The sequence below is a fragment of the Taudactylus pleione genome, unplaced genomic scaffold (assembly GCF_031769625.1).
Source record: "Taudactylus pleione unplaced genomic scaffold, aTauple2 ptg000086l, whole genome shotgun sequence".
NCBI lineage: Eukaryota > Metazoa > Chordata > Amphibia > Anura > Myobatrachidae > Taudactylus > Taudactylus pleione.
In genome coordinates this window covers 19,499,398-19,516,797 of record NW_028284488.1, presented here as the reverse complement: position 1 = coordinate 19,516,797, position 17,400 = coordinate 19,499,398, and the positions used below count along the sequence as shown (strand labels likewise).

The 17,400-nt window shown below is 38.7% G+C and overlaps 1 protein-coding gene across 4 annotated transcripts in view; it reads right to left on the bottom strand.

Moving 5' to 3' along the window:
• Positions 1-5,719: 5,719 nt before the first annotated feature.
• Positions 5,720-17,400, bottom strand: part of PROSER2 (proline and serine rich 2) — a 35,740-nt gene continuing 24,059 nt past the window's right edge. For all 4 annotated transcript variants that reach the window (XM_088468760.1, XM_088468758.1, XM_088468759.1 and 1 more), the window contains exons 3-4: positions 10,851-11,076; positions 5,720-10,265 (exon numbers count right to left, since the gene is read on the bottom strand). In XM_088468760.1, the coding sequence (XP_088324886.1) occupies positions 9,259-10,265; positions 10,851-11,076 (1,233 nt within the window). In that variant the 3' untranslated portion in view covers positions 5,720-9,258. The remainder of the gene's footprint in view (positions 10,266-10,850; positions 11,077-17,400) is intronic.

Genomic DNA, 17,400 nt, shown 5'->3' with positions numbered 1-17,400 from the left:
GGAATTGAGCAGGTCACTACCTGAGGAAGAGCCTACCATTTCATTTCGGATCTTATCAATCTTGTCCCTAAAATAGGAAGAAAGATCTTGTGCACAGGTAGTAGCAGGTGGTTTGGGTGATGGAGGAGTAAGAAGCAGTTTAAATGTATTAAAAAGTCGCTTGGGGTTAGAAGCTTGAGCAGAGATTAGAGGTTGGAAATATGTTTGTTTGGCAGTGTCCAGAGCAGTACGATAAGAGTTGTAGATAGTCTTATATGTGAGGAAGTCACTTGGAGTATGAGACTTTCGCCACTGACGTTCAACTTTACGCGAGAGTTTTATTGCATATAGGTACTACCCATTGATTCAAAATTAGGTATATTTATAGCAAGAAAAAAAGAGAAAGGAATCAATTTAAATACAGGTGCACTCAAATCCCTTCTGCTAAATAATATATATTACTTTTTATTGGATATGCTTCAAAAAATATTTTTTAATACTCTGGCTAGTAGATATATAATAAAGGAGGTTATATATTGCCTCTTCAATTTGTCAGTTAATAGACTATATAAAGTGCTAACTATTGCTCAAAAATATTCAATAGTACCCAGTTTTTACCAGTATGCCCTGAAATAGGGCCTTCCAAAGCGAAATATAAGTAAAATATTTTTATTTTCTTATTACAAACAAGTACAGAGTGATAGACAAGAAAGTTTTATTAATGTGAAAAGTTAAAAATATGTATAAAAACAAGGTCACGTGCTGTCTTCAATTTCATATGTGTGTGTGTGTGTATATATATATATATATATATATATATTACCTCTATTAAATGTGTGTGTTTGTCCATGCAAACTTTATTTTAATCGGCAAGTTGTTATACCTAAATGACTGTCTAATTCAGATTGTGTTTGAGCCTATTAGCTAATACAATAGATATTTTGCCAGGTTAAGCACACATGGATTATTAGCTAATTAAAAAAATATTTGTTACAATTGTCATTAGATACTGGTTAAACCAGCAGATATAAATACTGTTAAATATATATATTTCTGGATAATTATCTAGATTATGTTGAAACTGTTAACCAATGTAAAAGGTCTTTACCACAGATCATAAACACAGTGTTACTTATTATTGTAGCAAATTTAGGAAAGGAAACATATGTTGCAGTTTCCAATAACCAGTAATGGTTATTGGAAACTGCAACATATGTTTCCTGAAGAGGCAATATATAACCTCCTTTATTATATATCTACTAGCCAGAGTATTAAAAAAAATATTTTTTTAAAGCATATCCAATAAAACTTTATATATTTTATTTATCAAAAGGGATTTGAGTGCACCCGTATTTAAATTGATTCCTTTCTCTTTTTTTCTTGCTATAAATATATCATTTTATTACCAAGTTGATGAACGTTGATCTAATTTTCCAGTTAGGCTCTTTTAATACCATGTTTATTTGGAACACGTGTGTTTATCCAAAGCAATGTTCCAGTCATCTTTTCAATTAGATTTCCTGGAAGTTGTTAATACATCTTATGTGGGCCATATTGCAAATTTACTGGGAAATTTCTCGATGATCTGATTCACTAATCAGGGGCTACAATGATTGGCAATTTCTCAGGAGATAGATAAAATAGAACATGTTAAAAGCGTAGATTCCGATCATTGTCTGGTTGGATTCTGTGATTCAAGATAGTTCAGCATGTTTGGTTTTCACAACTCCTTCACCCAGTCATATTCAGAATGGGGAATTGACCCAATTATTTGCCAATGTATGGGCTCTATTACACTCACTCAGAAGAGACAAAGAGAATGCTATATATATATACACACACACACACACACACACACACACACACACACGAGATCTATCTATATCGAACTATCTACAGAGTTATTCCATGTCAAGTGACCCAGGGGTCCCCATCTGACCATCTCAAATTTTGATAGTTGCACCCACCACCACTTTGAGAGTCATAGTTTTGCTATTATTGCATATTGTGAACTAAAGGTTTCCCAAAGTTAGTCTGACAGATATGCCAACCTTCATGATTATTTTCCAACCGCACATTGGTGCTGCGCTACCTGTGGCTGCCATATTGGACCCTGGCTGAGCGCCTTTTACCTGCTTGTTCTTGAGGGCTACCCCCCACCCACACAGTACACCAGCAGCTTCCCTGGGCTTGCTGCCCTACCCACCCTCCTAACTGGCCAGCTATTTATTCTGTGGGCCCAGCAGCAGAGTGCGACAGCGGTCTCCCCAACAGCAGGCCATGCAAACATGTTCTGCTGTGACATCCACAGGAGCTGCAGCTGAACTGCAGGATCTCTGCCCACTATCCAGATTGCAAGTGAGTGTGCACACTTTCTTTGGCCTCCTCTCTCAGAAGTGAGTGGCGTTCCCTTACCCTTGCACTTTCCATCTCCCTGGGTGCCATTTTGTCTGGGGCCTCCACCATTTTGGCTTACATGCCTCCAATACCTTCTGACTGCTCCACTACAACATGTTTTATAGACGTTAGTGCAACAGCCACATTTTGACTCCCTTTATTACTTCTTCATTATGGAAAAATATGTTGCAAAAAATCAGAAGGGTCCTAGAAGCTTACAAGCAGCTCGTACTATTATTAAGCCAGCTCTATCTAAACCCCCACCGGCATCCTCTCCAACCTCATCTCCACACAGAATTCTTTTGAGTCCTTATCTGACTCCTCAAAAGTATATTTCTGTATCTGTACAAAAATCAAAGGAAGATAGAGATCATATCACCACTACTGGATAAAAAAAAAAAAATGGCACCCTTGACTGATTCAATTAACTCAGCAGTTGCACAATTATCACAACACTCCCAGCAGCTTACGGAGGTAGAGGAATGTGTATCCAAGCTAGAGGATAAACTGCACAAGGCTAAAACCATTCTTCATACCCACAAATCTAACCTAAATCTATCTTACCACACTCCGTGATAAAATGGATGATTTAGATAACAGGAACAGGCACAACAACTTGAGACTCATAGGTCTCCCAGAATCGGTTAAGCCCAGGGAGCATATGCAGTTTGTCTCATCCTGGCTATTACTCTGGGCATAGAGGCTTCATCGGCTCCACTTCTGGTTGAGAGGGTGCACAGTTGGTCAGGATCGCTTGGATTCTCAACAACTCCCATGCCCTGTCATCATCAAGGTCTTGAATTATGCTGACAAAGTCAAGGCATATCAAAAGTCTGGTGCTCTCTTAATTGAGAGTCATAAATCGCTCCTTATTCAAGACTTCTCTTTCCAGGTTATCTAAAAAATGACGCGAGCTGTGACATGGAAAAGGTTCGACAGGGTGTCTAATCTCATTTAATCTACATTTTCAACTATCAACGCTTTGGTCCTGATTTCATTTGTGTTTCAGACTTTATATCATAATCTGAAAGCTTTTTTGACTGTTAAATTTCTGAATTCTCACCCAATTCACATGGCATGGGGCACGAGGAAGGAAAGCCCATTGTCGCCATTATTAATTAACTTAGCACCATTTTGAAAAGGACACAGGCTGGTAAGGCATCTCCTTGGCTCAGCCAGAGACACTATTTTACGCCTTTGTAGACATTCTATTGTTATATTTTACCAACCCAAAAGTAGATATCCCTCTCCTTGTGACAAAACTTGAGTTGCCTGAGAAAACAGCGGGTTTTAAAATCAATTTATCCAAAATGGAGACTTTGGCCTTTTTTGAGGATGCTCGAACTGGTTAGGGGACTTATTTTCCCTTTAAAAGGGCGCGCCAACAGTTTACTTATTTGGGCAATAATGTCCCTTCCCATCCATCTAAATTATATGAAGTGAACTATACACCACTCTTGTTGAAAACATATGCAGATTTTGCTACTCCAGACATCTCCCACTGTCTTATATTGGCAGATTTCACCTTTATAAAATATGCTCTCTCAGATTGCTTTATGTACCACAAATGTTGCCAATTCTATCAACTAAAAGATCTGGGGGCCCCATAAGCAGGCCTTACTAAAATTTATTTGGCCAGGCAAGCATCCTATAATCTCAATGTTCAAGCTACAACAGACTGATTTTGGGGGGGTTAATTTGCCAGACAATATGCTTTAGCGGCTAATGATAGCATTGCGATGGATTGGATTGGTGGCTCTAATTCCTATAATCACATACTCTATGGAGCAGTCCTTTACCCAGTCTCATAACTTGATATCTCTCTTACACTCCCATCCATTATCTCTCTCCACTGAGATGAAAGAAAATATATTGGAACATATTCTCTGGTACTAGTTCCACAAGACTGATGAAAGGTAACAGTATACCAACTAAATTAGCAGCAGCTAATACACTGCTAACACTACAGCAACACCCAGGCGCACTCTCCACCCTGCATTCACCCCAGCAGTACTCAGATACACATTCTCTCCCCTGAATTTACTGCCAATACCCCAGCAGCACCTAGACACACACCCTCCCCTGCTGCACTGTCAACAATACAGCAGCACCCAGATGCACTATTCTGAGATCCTGCATATACTGCCAACACCCCAGCAGCACTCACAGATACCCTCCCCACTGTATTCACCAACACTCTAACATCTGCCAGACACTCCATCCTGCATTCACTGCCAACACCCCAGCAACACCTTTCCCCCTGAATTTACTGCCAACAGCCCAGCAGCACCCAGACACATACCCTCTCCACTGTATGCACCCACACACTATCTTTAGCCCCCAGCATTCACTACTAACTCCTTAGCAGCACCCACACACCCTACCCCATGCATTTACTACTAACACATTATAAGCACCCAAACACTCTCCCCCCTGCATTCAAGGGCAACACTACAGCAGCATCCTCCACACTCTCCCCACCCTCCTGCAATCACTAACAATTTAGCAACATCCAGATGCACTCTACCCACTGCATCCCAGCAGTGCCCAGAAACATACCCACCCCCCTTACATTCAATGCCAACACTACAGCAACGCCCAGACCCCTCTCCCCACCACCCTGCATTCAGTACTGACACCTTAGCAGCACCCAGACACACATTCTTTCCCCCTGAATTCACTGCCAGCACCCAGACACACTCTTCCCCCAATTAACTACCAACACCCCAGCACGCAAACACTACCTGTTGCTTCCCATGTGTGTGAGGGGAAAGAGCCAACAAAGAAGGGAGGGTCCATGCACTCCAGTATCAGCCCCACCCCTTTTGCATGGGTGTGGTTTTCTTGCTGGAGATTCATCCCTAGAGACCAGATTCCAGGGCGGGGGCCCTGGGAGAGGGAGTATCATGGCACATGTCCCCCTGCTTAACCCTGCTGTGGGGCACATAAAGCAGAACCTGGAGCAATGGAGGTCAGTGTGCCCCCTTTAGGGCTGGCACCAAGAGGCAACCACCCTCCATTGTCTCCTGTATTTCCACCCCTTTATACACACATTTTGGTAAACACAGGTACAAAAAAGGTTTATTTGGCAATTTGATTCTACATGAACCACTTGGCTTTTTTTATTTTCACATTCACTTTGTTCCCCATGGAATTTAAGTATGTATGCCCCACAGCCAGAATCATGGCTCGACTCTGATAAAAATACAGTAAGGACTGTTGTTAAAGCTGAATACTGTAAGTGACACTTCCGTAAATTATCACCCCACAAGTGTGAATAATTATAGCATGCTTTACACACCTTGTGACAACAACCACACAATTCAAATTAGTAACTTTACAGAGACTGGAAACATTCCTGTTAAAATATAAAGATATTTATTCATCAAAACTAGGTTTATCGTAACAAGTTACCAAAGATACAATATAAACTTTAAACCTTAGTGGAACTTGAGTATATAGCAAAACATTGAGTTGCTATAATGAAATCCTGTTAAAATAAATTTCATAGTTACAATTCCCTCAATTGGCCCAATACATAGTGGGCAACCACCTTTATAGTGAAAAAATCTCTCTCTCTTCTGGATTTAATGGTTCATTGCACTGAATTAGGACTTCACTAGTTTCAGTGTGTTAATCATGCACCTTTCTCAATCCAAAATATATCTTATAGTTTGATAAACAAATCTTGAGGTGGGAAAATGAACTCAATTAGTAATGGTCAGATTAACTAGCCAAACAAAACACTAATCAATCATTCATGAACATACTGAAAAGTTGTTTGCTAAAACTAATGTATATATAAATATTATAAATTTGTGGCAATGTTACAGTGGAGTTATTAGCAATGTGATTGTAAGAATGTAACAAATCATACTTATATAATAATGATTTACTTAAATAATGATATTTATTAGTACAAGTAGTATGTGTGTTTCTAAAAACTTTAAATAAATATTTATATCCCCTGGTATAATCAATTGGCACGAATCAGTATTCATAATGGCTGTTTGCATTTATTGTATACCACATTTCATGTATTGCATAATTCTTAGAAGTCTAAGGAGAAGGTATCAGAAATAAAGGCAAAGTGAACACAACACGCACACCAATGAGGCCAGATACCAATCCCAGTGAGGTTTCATTAAGTAATCTGTGAGAACTAGTCTTTGGTATTTATTGTTTCAAAAGAAAAGAGAACGCTTTCATTCAAAAAAAAAAAAAAAAAATCTTTTAAAGTGATCTACCTCGTAAGTGTTCTGTTCAAAGAGTAAAGCGTGTGAAACACCACAGGAGATTTACAATGGATTATAAGAAAGCAAGAATGGACAAGTGTATACCTGCAGGATTGCCCGGAGAGTAACATTGTATCCATTATTCTTCTTAGAATTATATTGTATGCTAGAATACAATATAAATATTAAAATGTTTCAAATATTTATAATCTACTTTAAATCAGTAACAATATACGAGTGCCAGCAAATGGAATGACTAGCTGGAGGAAGTTTCATCGCCTGCACAGTGACATGAACTAGCAATGACTTGTTATAAGTATGATTTCAGAGAAACATTTCATTCTTAAAACATATTTTAGTATAAAAACTTTCAATACATATTTTAGTTTTATTTATCTTTTCAATAAATAATATAGCATGAATTTCACTACCAGGTTTCAAATAAGAAACTCAAATTGCTATTAGGTAATCCTAAATAGATAAAGATTATAATTAATATATATATATTCATAAAGGGATATTACGCAAAGCAATTATCTTGTTATGAGTAAAAAGCAATAGAATGATAATGTCACTGAAGAGATATATATACACAGGTTGAGTCTCCCATATCCAAAATGCTTGGGACCAGGGGTATTTTGGATATCGGAATATTCCGGATTTTGGAATATTTGCATAAAATAATGAATTGTCTAGGGAATGGGACCCAAATCTAAACACAGAATGCATTTATGTTTTATATACACCTTATACACATAGCCTGAAGGTCATTTTATACTATATTTTTAATAATTTTGTACATCAAAAAAAAGTTTGTGTACATACATGAAATTCATTAATGTTTCATATACACCCTATACACACAGCCTGAAGGTTATTTTATACAATATTTTTAATAATTTGTGCTTTAAACAAAGTTTGTGTACATTGAACCATCAGAAAGCAAAGGTTTCACTTTCTCAGTCATGCTAAAAATATTCCGTATTTCGGAATATTCCGTATTTCGGAATATTTGGATATGCGATACTCAACCTATATATATATATATATATATATATATATATATATATATCTCCACTAACATGAATGCACACCTCCAATAAATGTCCATCAGCGGGGTGCTCACTCCAAGGGCTCACAGTACACCTGCGGCCAATAATGTAAATCCAATGATGGAAAGCACACTCATCAAAAAGAACTCTCATAGAAAAAATATAATCCTTTTAATTATTCTGACAAATCATGCGTCTTCATCACCACCCAGTGAGAGGAATATAAAAATCTGGCACATGTTGGTAAAGTGCCAGTCAGAAAACAACACCGCAATGAGATATCATCAATAAGCATACTAGCTGATAAATCAGCTACAAGTCCAGTATATAATCATGTGGTCCGTCGACCTCGGTCCCATCCAGGGCCGTTATATATAACCCCTAGGGCAAATCTACTGTTCGTGTTCTAAATCATCTACACCCAGTTACCTCTCTTCTTTTATCCCATGTTCCACCCGGAACTAAAAATGGACTAACATCTTCAAATTTTGTACACTTGTAGCTTAAGGTCTGTAAGTAAACCTATTAATTATTATATTCTGTATGCATTTGTAATCTATTTGTTAAATACATTATATATATATATTTTTATTTTTATTTTCATGGTTGATGTTCTATTATTTAAGATTAATGGCACCCTAAGTGTCCTCAAACCAGATAAGTTAATAAGTGCTTTTTCTGGTACTTGCATTGGCTAGAATTTATGGGCATACTACTAAAGTATACCCACCATTTAGGCTCCTTTGTTTTTGTCAACCCAACTTTTTGTGAGGCGTTGATCTAAATAAGTCTTATAGCACAATATAACAAATTCATATATAATTTTATATTTAAAGATTCCAATGAAGTGATATACTAATTTTGGATAGAGAACTGAGATTTTTATGTAAATGTAAAATGTTACAGCACCTACTATTCCTCCTGTTTTGTACTTTAGCAGTCTTTTAAAACGTATATATCTAAATAAAACTTTAAATATATATTTTCAGAAAATATTAAATTGATTTATTTTCCATCTTGAAATAGAAGTTTCACTAAACAATCATTTGAAATTAGAAATAGATACAAATATCTCTAGAATAATTTCTACCTTAACCACTTCTAAACATTGTCAGGTTATAAATAAACTGCAATAATATATTAAAATAAATACCAAAAATTCTATTAATGGTTTCCATGGAAACAAGTTTTCCATTTTTAATTCACCATTTCAAAGCACTGCTAAAATATAAATTTTATAATAGAATGTGTGTTTTCTGAACCTTCCATATTTTTAAGCATACTTAAATCTACAAGCTGGAATATATTTTTTTTCATCTGTAAAACTAATTACATAATTACGGTATCTTTCTTTTTTTTTTTTTAACACATGAGCCTTCATATATTCCATAACTACATACACAAGCACACATATATAATGTACATAACTGTACTGTACACAGCTAACAACACATTTTTGCTTCAGAGACTGCAAGGCTATGCTTTGTGCAACCTACAGTATGAGATTGGAAAAATTAGTTTGTGTATTGTACACAATAAAAGAGAGTCATATGTGATTTTCATTAAGGCCTCCCATTTAGCACTGTTGCATAGTTTCAGTGTCCAGGCAGCTCTTTCAGTAGGCCAAGTCTCCGTAGAGCATCTTTTCTAGACTTCTCAGAGGAGTCACGCCCAGAGAACTGTACTGTAACCCCTTGATTCCAGAAACCAGTAGGTCTTGGCATGGAATAAGATCGTCTAACATCCTGGTGGGCATTTGGCTGCTTTTGCTCATGTGGAACTTGTGAGTCAAGTTTGTTTTTTTGTAAAGATGAGGTCACTTCTCCTTTGATAACAACTGTTTTCCCCAAGGGGACAAAGCTACTAGGTTCACTTGTCAAAATGTTATTAATATTGTCATGCTCATTTGAAAATCTCCTATTTGTTTCAGGAGGCAAGAACTTTGGTGAGTGTTGACCATTTGAGACAGGAGATAAGCATAAGGCAGCTGAAGGGACGTCAGCTTGAACTGGAATTTCCTTCACTAAACCGAGTTTTGTCAGAGCTTCATACCTGGTTTGCTCAGAAATCACATCCCGAAATGAAGTCCTCCTACCCATTGGTTCATGGTTATTTTTTCCATCAATTTCATCAAATAATGCAGATCTATGTAAATTGGCCAGTACTTGAGCTTTCCGTTCCTGTACATTAACTGCTGCCTTGGCAATAGTTTTGTTATACTGTTTCCCAACAAGTTTAATACTTATGTTGTTTGGAAAACGGGCAGTTTTGGTATTTGGTGATTCAGGGAACACAAAATTGCCTTCACTGATTGGTGAGGTTGAAACACTTTTTTTTAATTCCAGTGATTTCCCCTCATTAGGTGACAATGGAAACATATTTGAATGGTCTGATTTCTTCTCTAAAATCTTTTGAGCAATAATTACAGGTGTTGGAATACCACCGAGAGGATGTTCTACTGGTAGTTCTGGAGAGAAATTCCCACTGTACTTCTGTGCCCCTGCTGGAATAGACACAGGTAAACTTGTAGCAGCTGACTCTGATGTTGCAGTGTCCCTTTGTGCATGATTCCAACCAGTGAGGCTCAGTCCAATACCAGAATCTGCATAAAAATTGGTCATTAGAGTCAGTTTATTCTTAGCACAAGATAAAATTAAATCTGAACACAGTATTGCACAAAATTTCTGTTCCAGTTGTGTGAAATAATTACTTTAAAATACATATTTTTTAGAATTCCAAAAATTAGACATATACATTTTAAAGCCACAGTAAAGCACAGACTAAGAACGACAATGAAAGTCTTGCTGAAGACCCTGGCTTAAATATTAGTTTCAACTGTTACCAAGATACACCATAAAAAACCCAAACCAAAATACAGGTGGGGGGGGGGGGGGGAGATGTATAAAAGCCTCCTAATGAGTGGATAAGCAACCAGCTTCTTTCAAGCATTTATAAAGTACATTCTATAAAATGATAGGTAGAGTGTTATTGGTTGCTATGGACAACGTCTCCACTCTTTAGAAGCCTTGATACATCTGAAGATAATGTCTGAGCTGTATATAGAATTACTCAATTTTATTTTGGGAGCATTCAAAATGTCAAACTGCATTTTAGTGACCACTACATGTGCACTGTGCAGGTTTTACAGTCTGATCACAAAATTAGGAAATAGAGCTCAAAGCCATACCTGATGGAGAGTACCCTACGTGATTGTGCTTGGTCTGCACAAGATCAATGATGTCATCAGTGTCAGAGCGACTATCTTCTATTGATCTAGGAGAATAATAGCCAATGCTTGAATTACGAGAAAGCGATGGTTCCTCTAGGTCATCTTCAAAAGCATCCAAAGTTTCCTCCAAAAACATGAGGGCATTCTTTTCCTCGTTTGTTAGATATTTCAAGTTCTCATCATCCTGATGATAAAGACAAGAGAAAAACTTAACTATAAACAGATATTAAAAAGTAGCTACAAGCACCAACATTGTATAAACATACACCTACTCATTACCCTCTCCACTGAAAATGATCATTGGCAGTTCCTGTATGAAAGTTTCTAAATAATTTGACATAATAAGATTGGAAAAGGAAGGGGGGTTTAAGCAGATTGATTGAGCAGCTGCCATTTTTTTGTTTGTGGACATAAGACGATTAGGAAGATTTTAGTAATCTATATAAAAAATTGACTGCTGATAAAAATTATGTCATCACACTGGCATGACCTCTGGCCCCTCCCACTAGTGTCAGAAATGCACAGGTGTGTAAGGGGAAGTGATAGAGACAGACAGTGGAAGAGGGAGGGAAATGGAGAGGTGGGGAGAAAGTGTTGGGAAAGAAAGAAAAGGAGGAGGGAGAGGAGAGGTAGGGAGAAAATGTCGGCTGGAGGAATGGCAATCAATAGAGGTTTTTAGCATAATCATGGCCAAGGTTATGGGCCTACCCACCATATCCAGGTAACCTCTTTCGTTTAGGTCCCTAACATACTAGGGTTCAAATCCAGAACGCAGGCCCCCCAAAAACCGTCCCACCTCTATTGATTGCAAAATTTTATTGCATTTATATATAGTACTAATAATTTGGAGTTGTGCACCTGAGATTTGTCTGTTTCTGTGCCTGCAATTAGTCTCATCAGGTAGCACCTCCCATCATATATATAGTCAGGTTGTGCAGTCCAGAAATCTTTCCCATATGCTCCATTTAATGTGCTTTATTGCACTTCTGAAGGAAAGGAGACACCCTCATTCTGGATTAGCACCCTTCCTTATTGGTTTAAAAGCATGGTGTATGGTAATGTATATGCACACTATTAGGCACAATTCTAGGTAAGTCCTACAAGTTATATACTGTAGTGCAACTTTGGTTAATTTTTTGGGGCGTGGGTTCCCCTGGATTGCATTGGTTAATCTGTCTCAGGGCACCGCATTATAACACTTTTTCCTTTATAACACATTTTAACCCTTCACTGTGTGTGTTTAATATATATGTACCTCACTTTTTTATTTTCATTCTTTATATGCAGCTGCTCCTAACTATCTCTTTACACTGCACTTTTCTTACTATGGTGGTGCCCGGGGGCAGCTTGGCTGGGCCGGTTTTTGGGGGGCCTGCGTTCTGGATTTGAACCCTAGTATGTTGTTAGGGACCTACCCGAAAGAGGTTACCTGGATATGGTGGGTAGGCCCATAACCTTGGCCATGATTATGCTAAAAACCTCTATTGATTGCAAAATTTTATTGCATTTATATATATTACTAATAATTTGGAGTTGTGCACCTGAGATTTGTCTGTTTCTGTCCTTGTTCTCAAGTAGCCCAGCAAGGACACTAGAAAATAATTAAACAAAGACAAATATTCCTGGACAGCTTGGACAGCAATCCCATACACAGCTGGGGATCAAAACTTTCTCCTACAGCAGTAAGGGAATAATGATAGCGGTATATTCTAAAACCAGCCAACAATGTGTGGGAAGAAATTCCTTTGAATGAATAGCTGCCTGAACCACCTTCCTACCAAATTTTTATTTTTAAATACCCACCAGCCACAAAATAGGCCTATTAACTTGTCATCCCTTCATATGGCCCTTGTAAAAGGACAAACCTGTGTCTTTTGGACATTTAGCAGTTGAAATACTAAAGCTTATAAAATAGACAAGTGGTGGTGTTGCCCATTGCAACCAATCAGATTATGTCTATCATTTTCTAGGATACAATAGAGAAATGCTAGCTATAACCTGATTGGTTGTTATGGGCAACACCTCCACTTTTCATTTGTAGAAATTTTGGTAAATCACCCACTCTGAATTATCTAGACCACTAAGTGGTAACGCAAGAACAAAACTGCTGTGTTGCCTCTTTCCCTCCCCAAGTCACAGGGGCAATGCGCCCACATCTTCCTTTTCCACTTCTCTGTATATGAATAAAGGAAATGGGCGAGAGGTTTAAAATAATACACTGATAAAAAAGGATTTCTGAACAAAACAACCAGCAAGCATAGTATACTATAGCATTAGGAAATTAAAATAATAATAAAAAAAAAAAAAAAAGTACTTCCTTAAAATTAGTTGAATATTTTACCCTTCTTTTATGGCAAACGCAGTACTATACTTTCTTTTTGTATAACTAACCATTCTGTATTTGACATAAAAAGTTACTGGTTATAAAAAACAAAAAAAAACAATATATGATTTATTAATCTTCAAGTTCATAGTAATAAATGAGCAATCCAAGGGCATAGTGAAGGATGTAGGGAGAGTAGTCAGTGTGGCCCATCAGCCCGTGACAAGTGGAAGAGAACAGTGTTTTATAACACAACACTGGCTATGTATAGCATTGTGTTAATTAGTGGCTAGGGTTGCAAATTCCTTTTAAGGCTTTATTGTTCTAGGACACAGCATTTTTTTCACGTACACACTTCATCAGGCTGTCACCAGTTATTTACACACGAATTCCATGCACAGGTAAACGGCAATGACATAATAAATGAGCCGTGATTCATATCATGAGTAAGCTGCTGCTTTCAAAATAGTTGGCAGTAATGAAACTGGTTTAGGAACACCAACAACAAAAGTTATGAGATTGTTTAAGTCATTTCATTTTAATAAACTTAGATTAAGCCCCCCCATGGTCCTGGGTAATAGGACTTCAGGCAGTGTCACCACTTTCCCCACATATTAACATGCCCTGTGTGTAGCATTACCAGATCATACATGTACACCAAGACATAAAATACATGTGCTCCATGGCATAATTACATTTAGTTAATTACAGAAATACAGCATCCAATTGATCTAAATGCAATTAACCTAGACATCGTGTTTCTGTCTGGCTTTACATATATGATCTGGTAACTCTGCTAGTAATGGAATACACATGGCTACAACACAAAGCTGTTATCATGCTTCAGTATGGCACCACACACACTAATGCAGGCAAATAGTGAGATGTTATATGGTGCTCTGAACACAGTGTTATTCTTATGCATTATGTACTGTGTAGTGTTCATTCTAGCATCCCGCACCTGTCATAACCCGTGCAGTTCAGTGGCGGATCTAGACTTTACTTTTAGGGGGGGGGGCGGTTTAAGAATACTGACTCCTTCCCTTTCTAACAATTGCTTGAGTTTCTGTGTTGCCTGAAATTATAATACACAAAGGGGATAATTCAAATGTTTTTTTGACGCCGATATTTGCATATCGCCCGACACTTTAGACAGGCAATAAAGTATCAATAAGAATCAGTGCATGAGTTGTGACAGGTGCAGGGTGCTAGAATGAACGCTACTGTGTATGCTCTTTTGACAAACCACATATGATGTGTGCTCCATATTTGACAGCATGTAAATTTTAGTCATTTAAAATACATAGAAAAATAAAATTCAATGAATAAATAGAGCACACTTTCTATTTAATTTATATATTTTGCATGGACCATTACAAAGTACTTGTAAAGACATCACAATTGTATGAAAGGTTATGCATAAAGATCTTTTTAGATGCCAAATGATTTATTTCTGGGACGACTAAATCTTTTGTACAGGTTGAGTCTCCCATATCCAAAATGCTTGGGACCAGGGGTATTTTGGATATCGGAATATTCCATATTTTGGAATATTTGCATATCATAATGAGATATCTTGGGAATTGGACACAAATCTAAGCACAGAATGCATGTATGTTGTATATACATCTTATACACACAGCCTGCAGATAATTTTATACAATATTTTCAATAATTTTGTGGTTCAAAGTTTGTGTACATACCTGAAATTCATTTATGTTTCATATACACATAGCCTGAAGGTAATTTTATACTGTATTTTTAATAATTTTGTGCCTTAAACAAAGTTTGTGTTCATTGAACCATCAAAAACCAAAAGGTTTTACCATCTCAGTCATGCTAAAAAAAAACCTCCGTATTTGGAATATTCCGTATTTTGGAATATTTGGATATGGGAGACTCAACCTGTATATATACAGCAATATATATTAAGTCTGCAAGTGCAAAACAAAGAATGACCTGCACGTGAGAGCTCGGAGGGTATTATCCAGCATATGCTTAACAGAGAGACTTAAGGTGCTTTACAAAGAACGTCAATTCCAATAAGTCACCTTACACTAATGACCATCGTTCGCAGTCTTGATTTGTGTTTGAAAACGTACAATTCCCCGTTACCACAGAAACTACTGTCAAAGAGACACGTGGACACATTCAGGGCCGGGGTAGTGTATACAGGCAGCACACAGACTGGATTCTTAATAGATACTATTGCCATGAATACAACATTACCTCATACTTGCCAACTCTCCCTCATTGTCAGGGAGACTCCCTGAAATAGTAGCAATCTCCCTAGGTGCTGCTTTCACAATCTCCCTGAAATGTTTTTTCAAGAGTAGGCAAGTATGCATTACCTGTGTCTGACATTTATTCCTACTAGTACACAAAGTAATGCAATTAAGTCACGGTTGGCCAGACATTCTTTTGGAAGCCATGTGGTGTTGTAAATAGGCTAATTAAGATGATTTCCTTTACACTACAACGATTGATATGTCTGTATTTTGACAGGAGGCATCCCGACAGCTGGCATATCATACCGAGATATGTATGAGTGTGTGTGAATAATATAAATAAAAAAAATATATATATTATATATATATATATATATATATATATATACATACACATACATACACACACACACCTCCAATAGACAAACGGCACTAAGAGAGTTGACTGAAAAAAATGCAGTGTATTCCACGACGTGATGTTTTTCTATTGGAGTTGTACACATACTTGCCAACTCTCCCTGATTGTCAGGGAGACTCCCTGACATAGCATTAATCTCTCTGACTCCCTGAAGATGCCAGCAATCTCCCTGATTACACCTTACCCCCATTATGAAGATGTCATATATACCGTATATACTAGAGTATAAGTCGACCCGAATATAAGCCAAGGTACCTAATTTTACCACGAAAAAATTAGGAAAACTTATTGACTAGAGTATAAGCCTATGGTGGGAAATGCAGCAGCTACTGGTAGTAATCCCCCCCTGGTACTGTCCCCAGTAGTAATCCCCCCCTGGTAGTGCCCCCAGTAGTAATATCCCCTCCTGGTAGTGCCCCCAGTAGTAATACCCCCCCTGGTAGTGCCCCAGTAGCAATATCCCCCCCTGGTAGTGCCCCCAGTATTAATCCCCCCCCTGGTAGTGCCCCCAGTAGCAATATCCCCCCCTGGTAGTGCCCCCAGTATTAACCCCCCCTGGTAGTGCCCCCAGTAGCAACATCCCCCCCTGGTAGTGCTCCCAGTATTAATCCCCCCCCCTGGTAGTGCCCCCAGTAGCAATATCCCCCCCTGGTAGTGCCCCCAGTAGCAATATCCCCCCCTGGTAGTGCCCCCAGTAGCAATATCCCCCCCTGGTAGTGCCCCCAGTATTAACCCCCCCTGGTTGTGCCCCCAGTAGCAACATCCCCCCCTGGTAGTGCTCCCAGTATTAATCCCCCCCCTGGTAGTGCCCCCAGTAGCAACATCCCCCCTGGTAGTGCCCCCAGTATTCCCCCCCTCCCTGGTAGTGCCCCCAGTAGCAACATCCCCCCCCCTGGTAGTTCCCCCATTATTAATCCCCCCCCTCTGGTAGTGCCCCCAGTAGCGATATCCCCCCCCCTGGTAGTACCCCCCGGTAGTAGCCCCCCCAGTAGAAAGAAATGTAAAAAAAAAAAAACACTTACCTGTAACCCCGCTCCTGGTCCCGACGCTGCTATAGGCTCCTCCGCCGCTTTGCACAATGGGAGAGACGTCATGACGACGTCTCTCCCATTACCCACTGCGGGAGTCGGAAGATGGCTCCCGCAGTGGGAGCAGCAGTAGCCGCTGAGAGTCTGACAGACTCTCAGCGGCTGCTGATTACACCAAACACATAGCTGCCGGCTCCGGCGGCTGTGTGTTTGGCAGTGTGTAGTGCTGACCGAACTCCGTCCGGTCAGCGCTACACACGCGGTGCAGGCTGTGTCACAGTGACACAGTCTGCACCGCGGCCCGCATGGTATGCTACTCAGCTGAGTACCATGCGGGCATGTCTCGAGTATAAGCCGAGGGGGTGCTTTTTCAGCACAAAAAATGTGCTGAAAAACTCGGCTTATACTCGAGTATATACGGTAAATATAAACAGATATATTTACATTTAAATGGGATCATTAGTATCATTTCCCTGCATTGGTTATAAGGCACAATGATCCCTATGGCTAC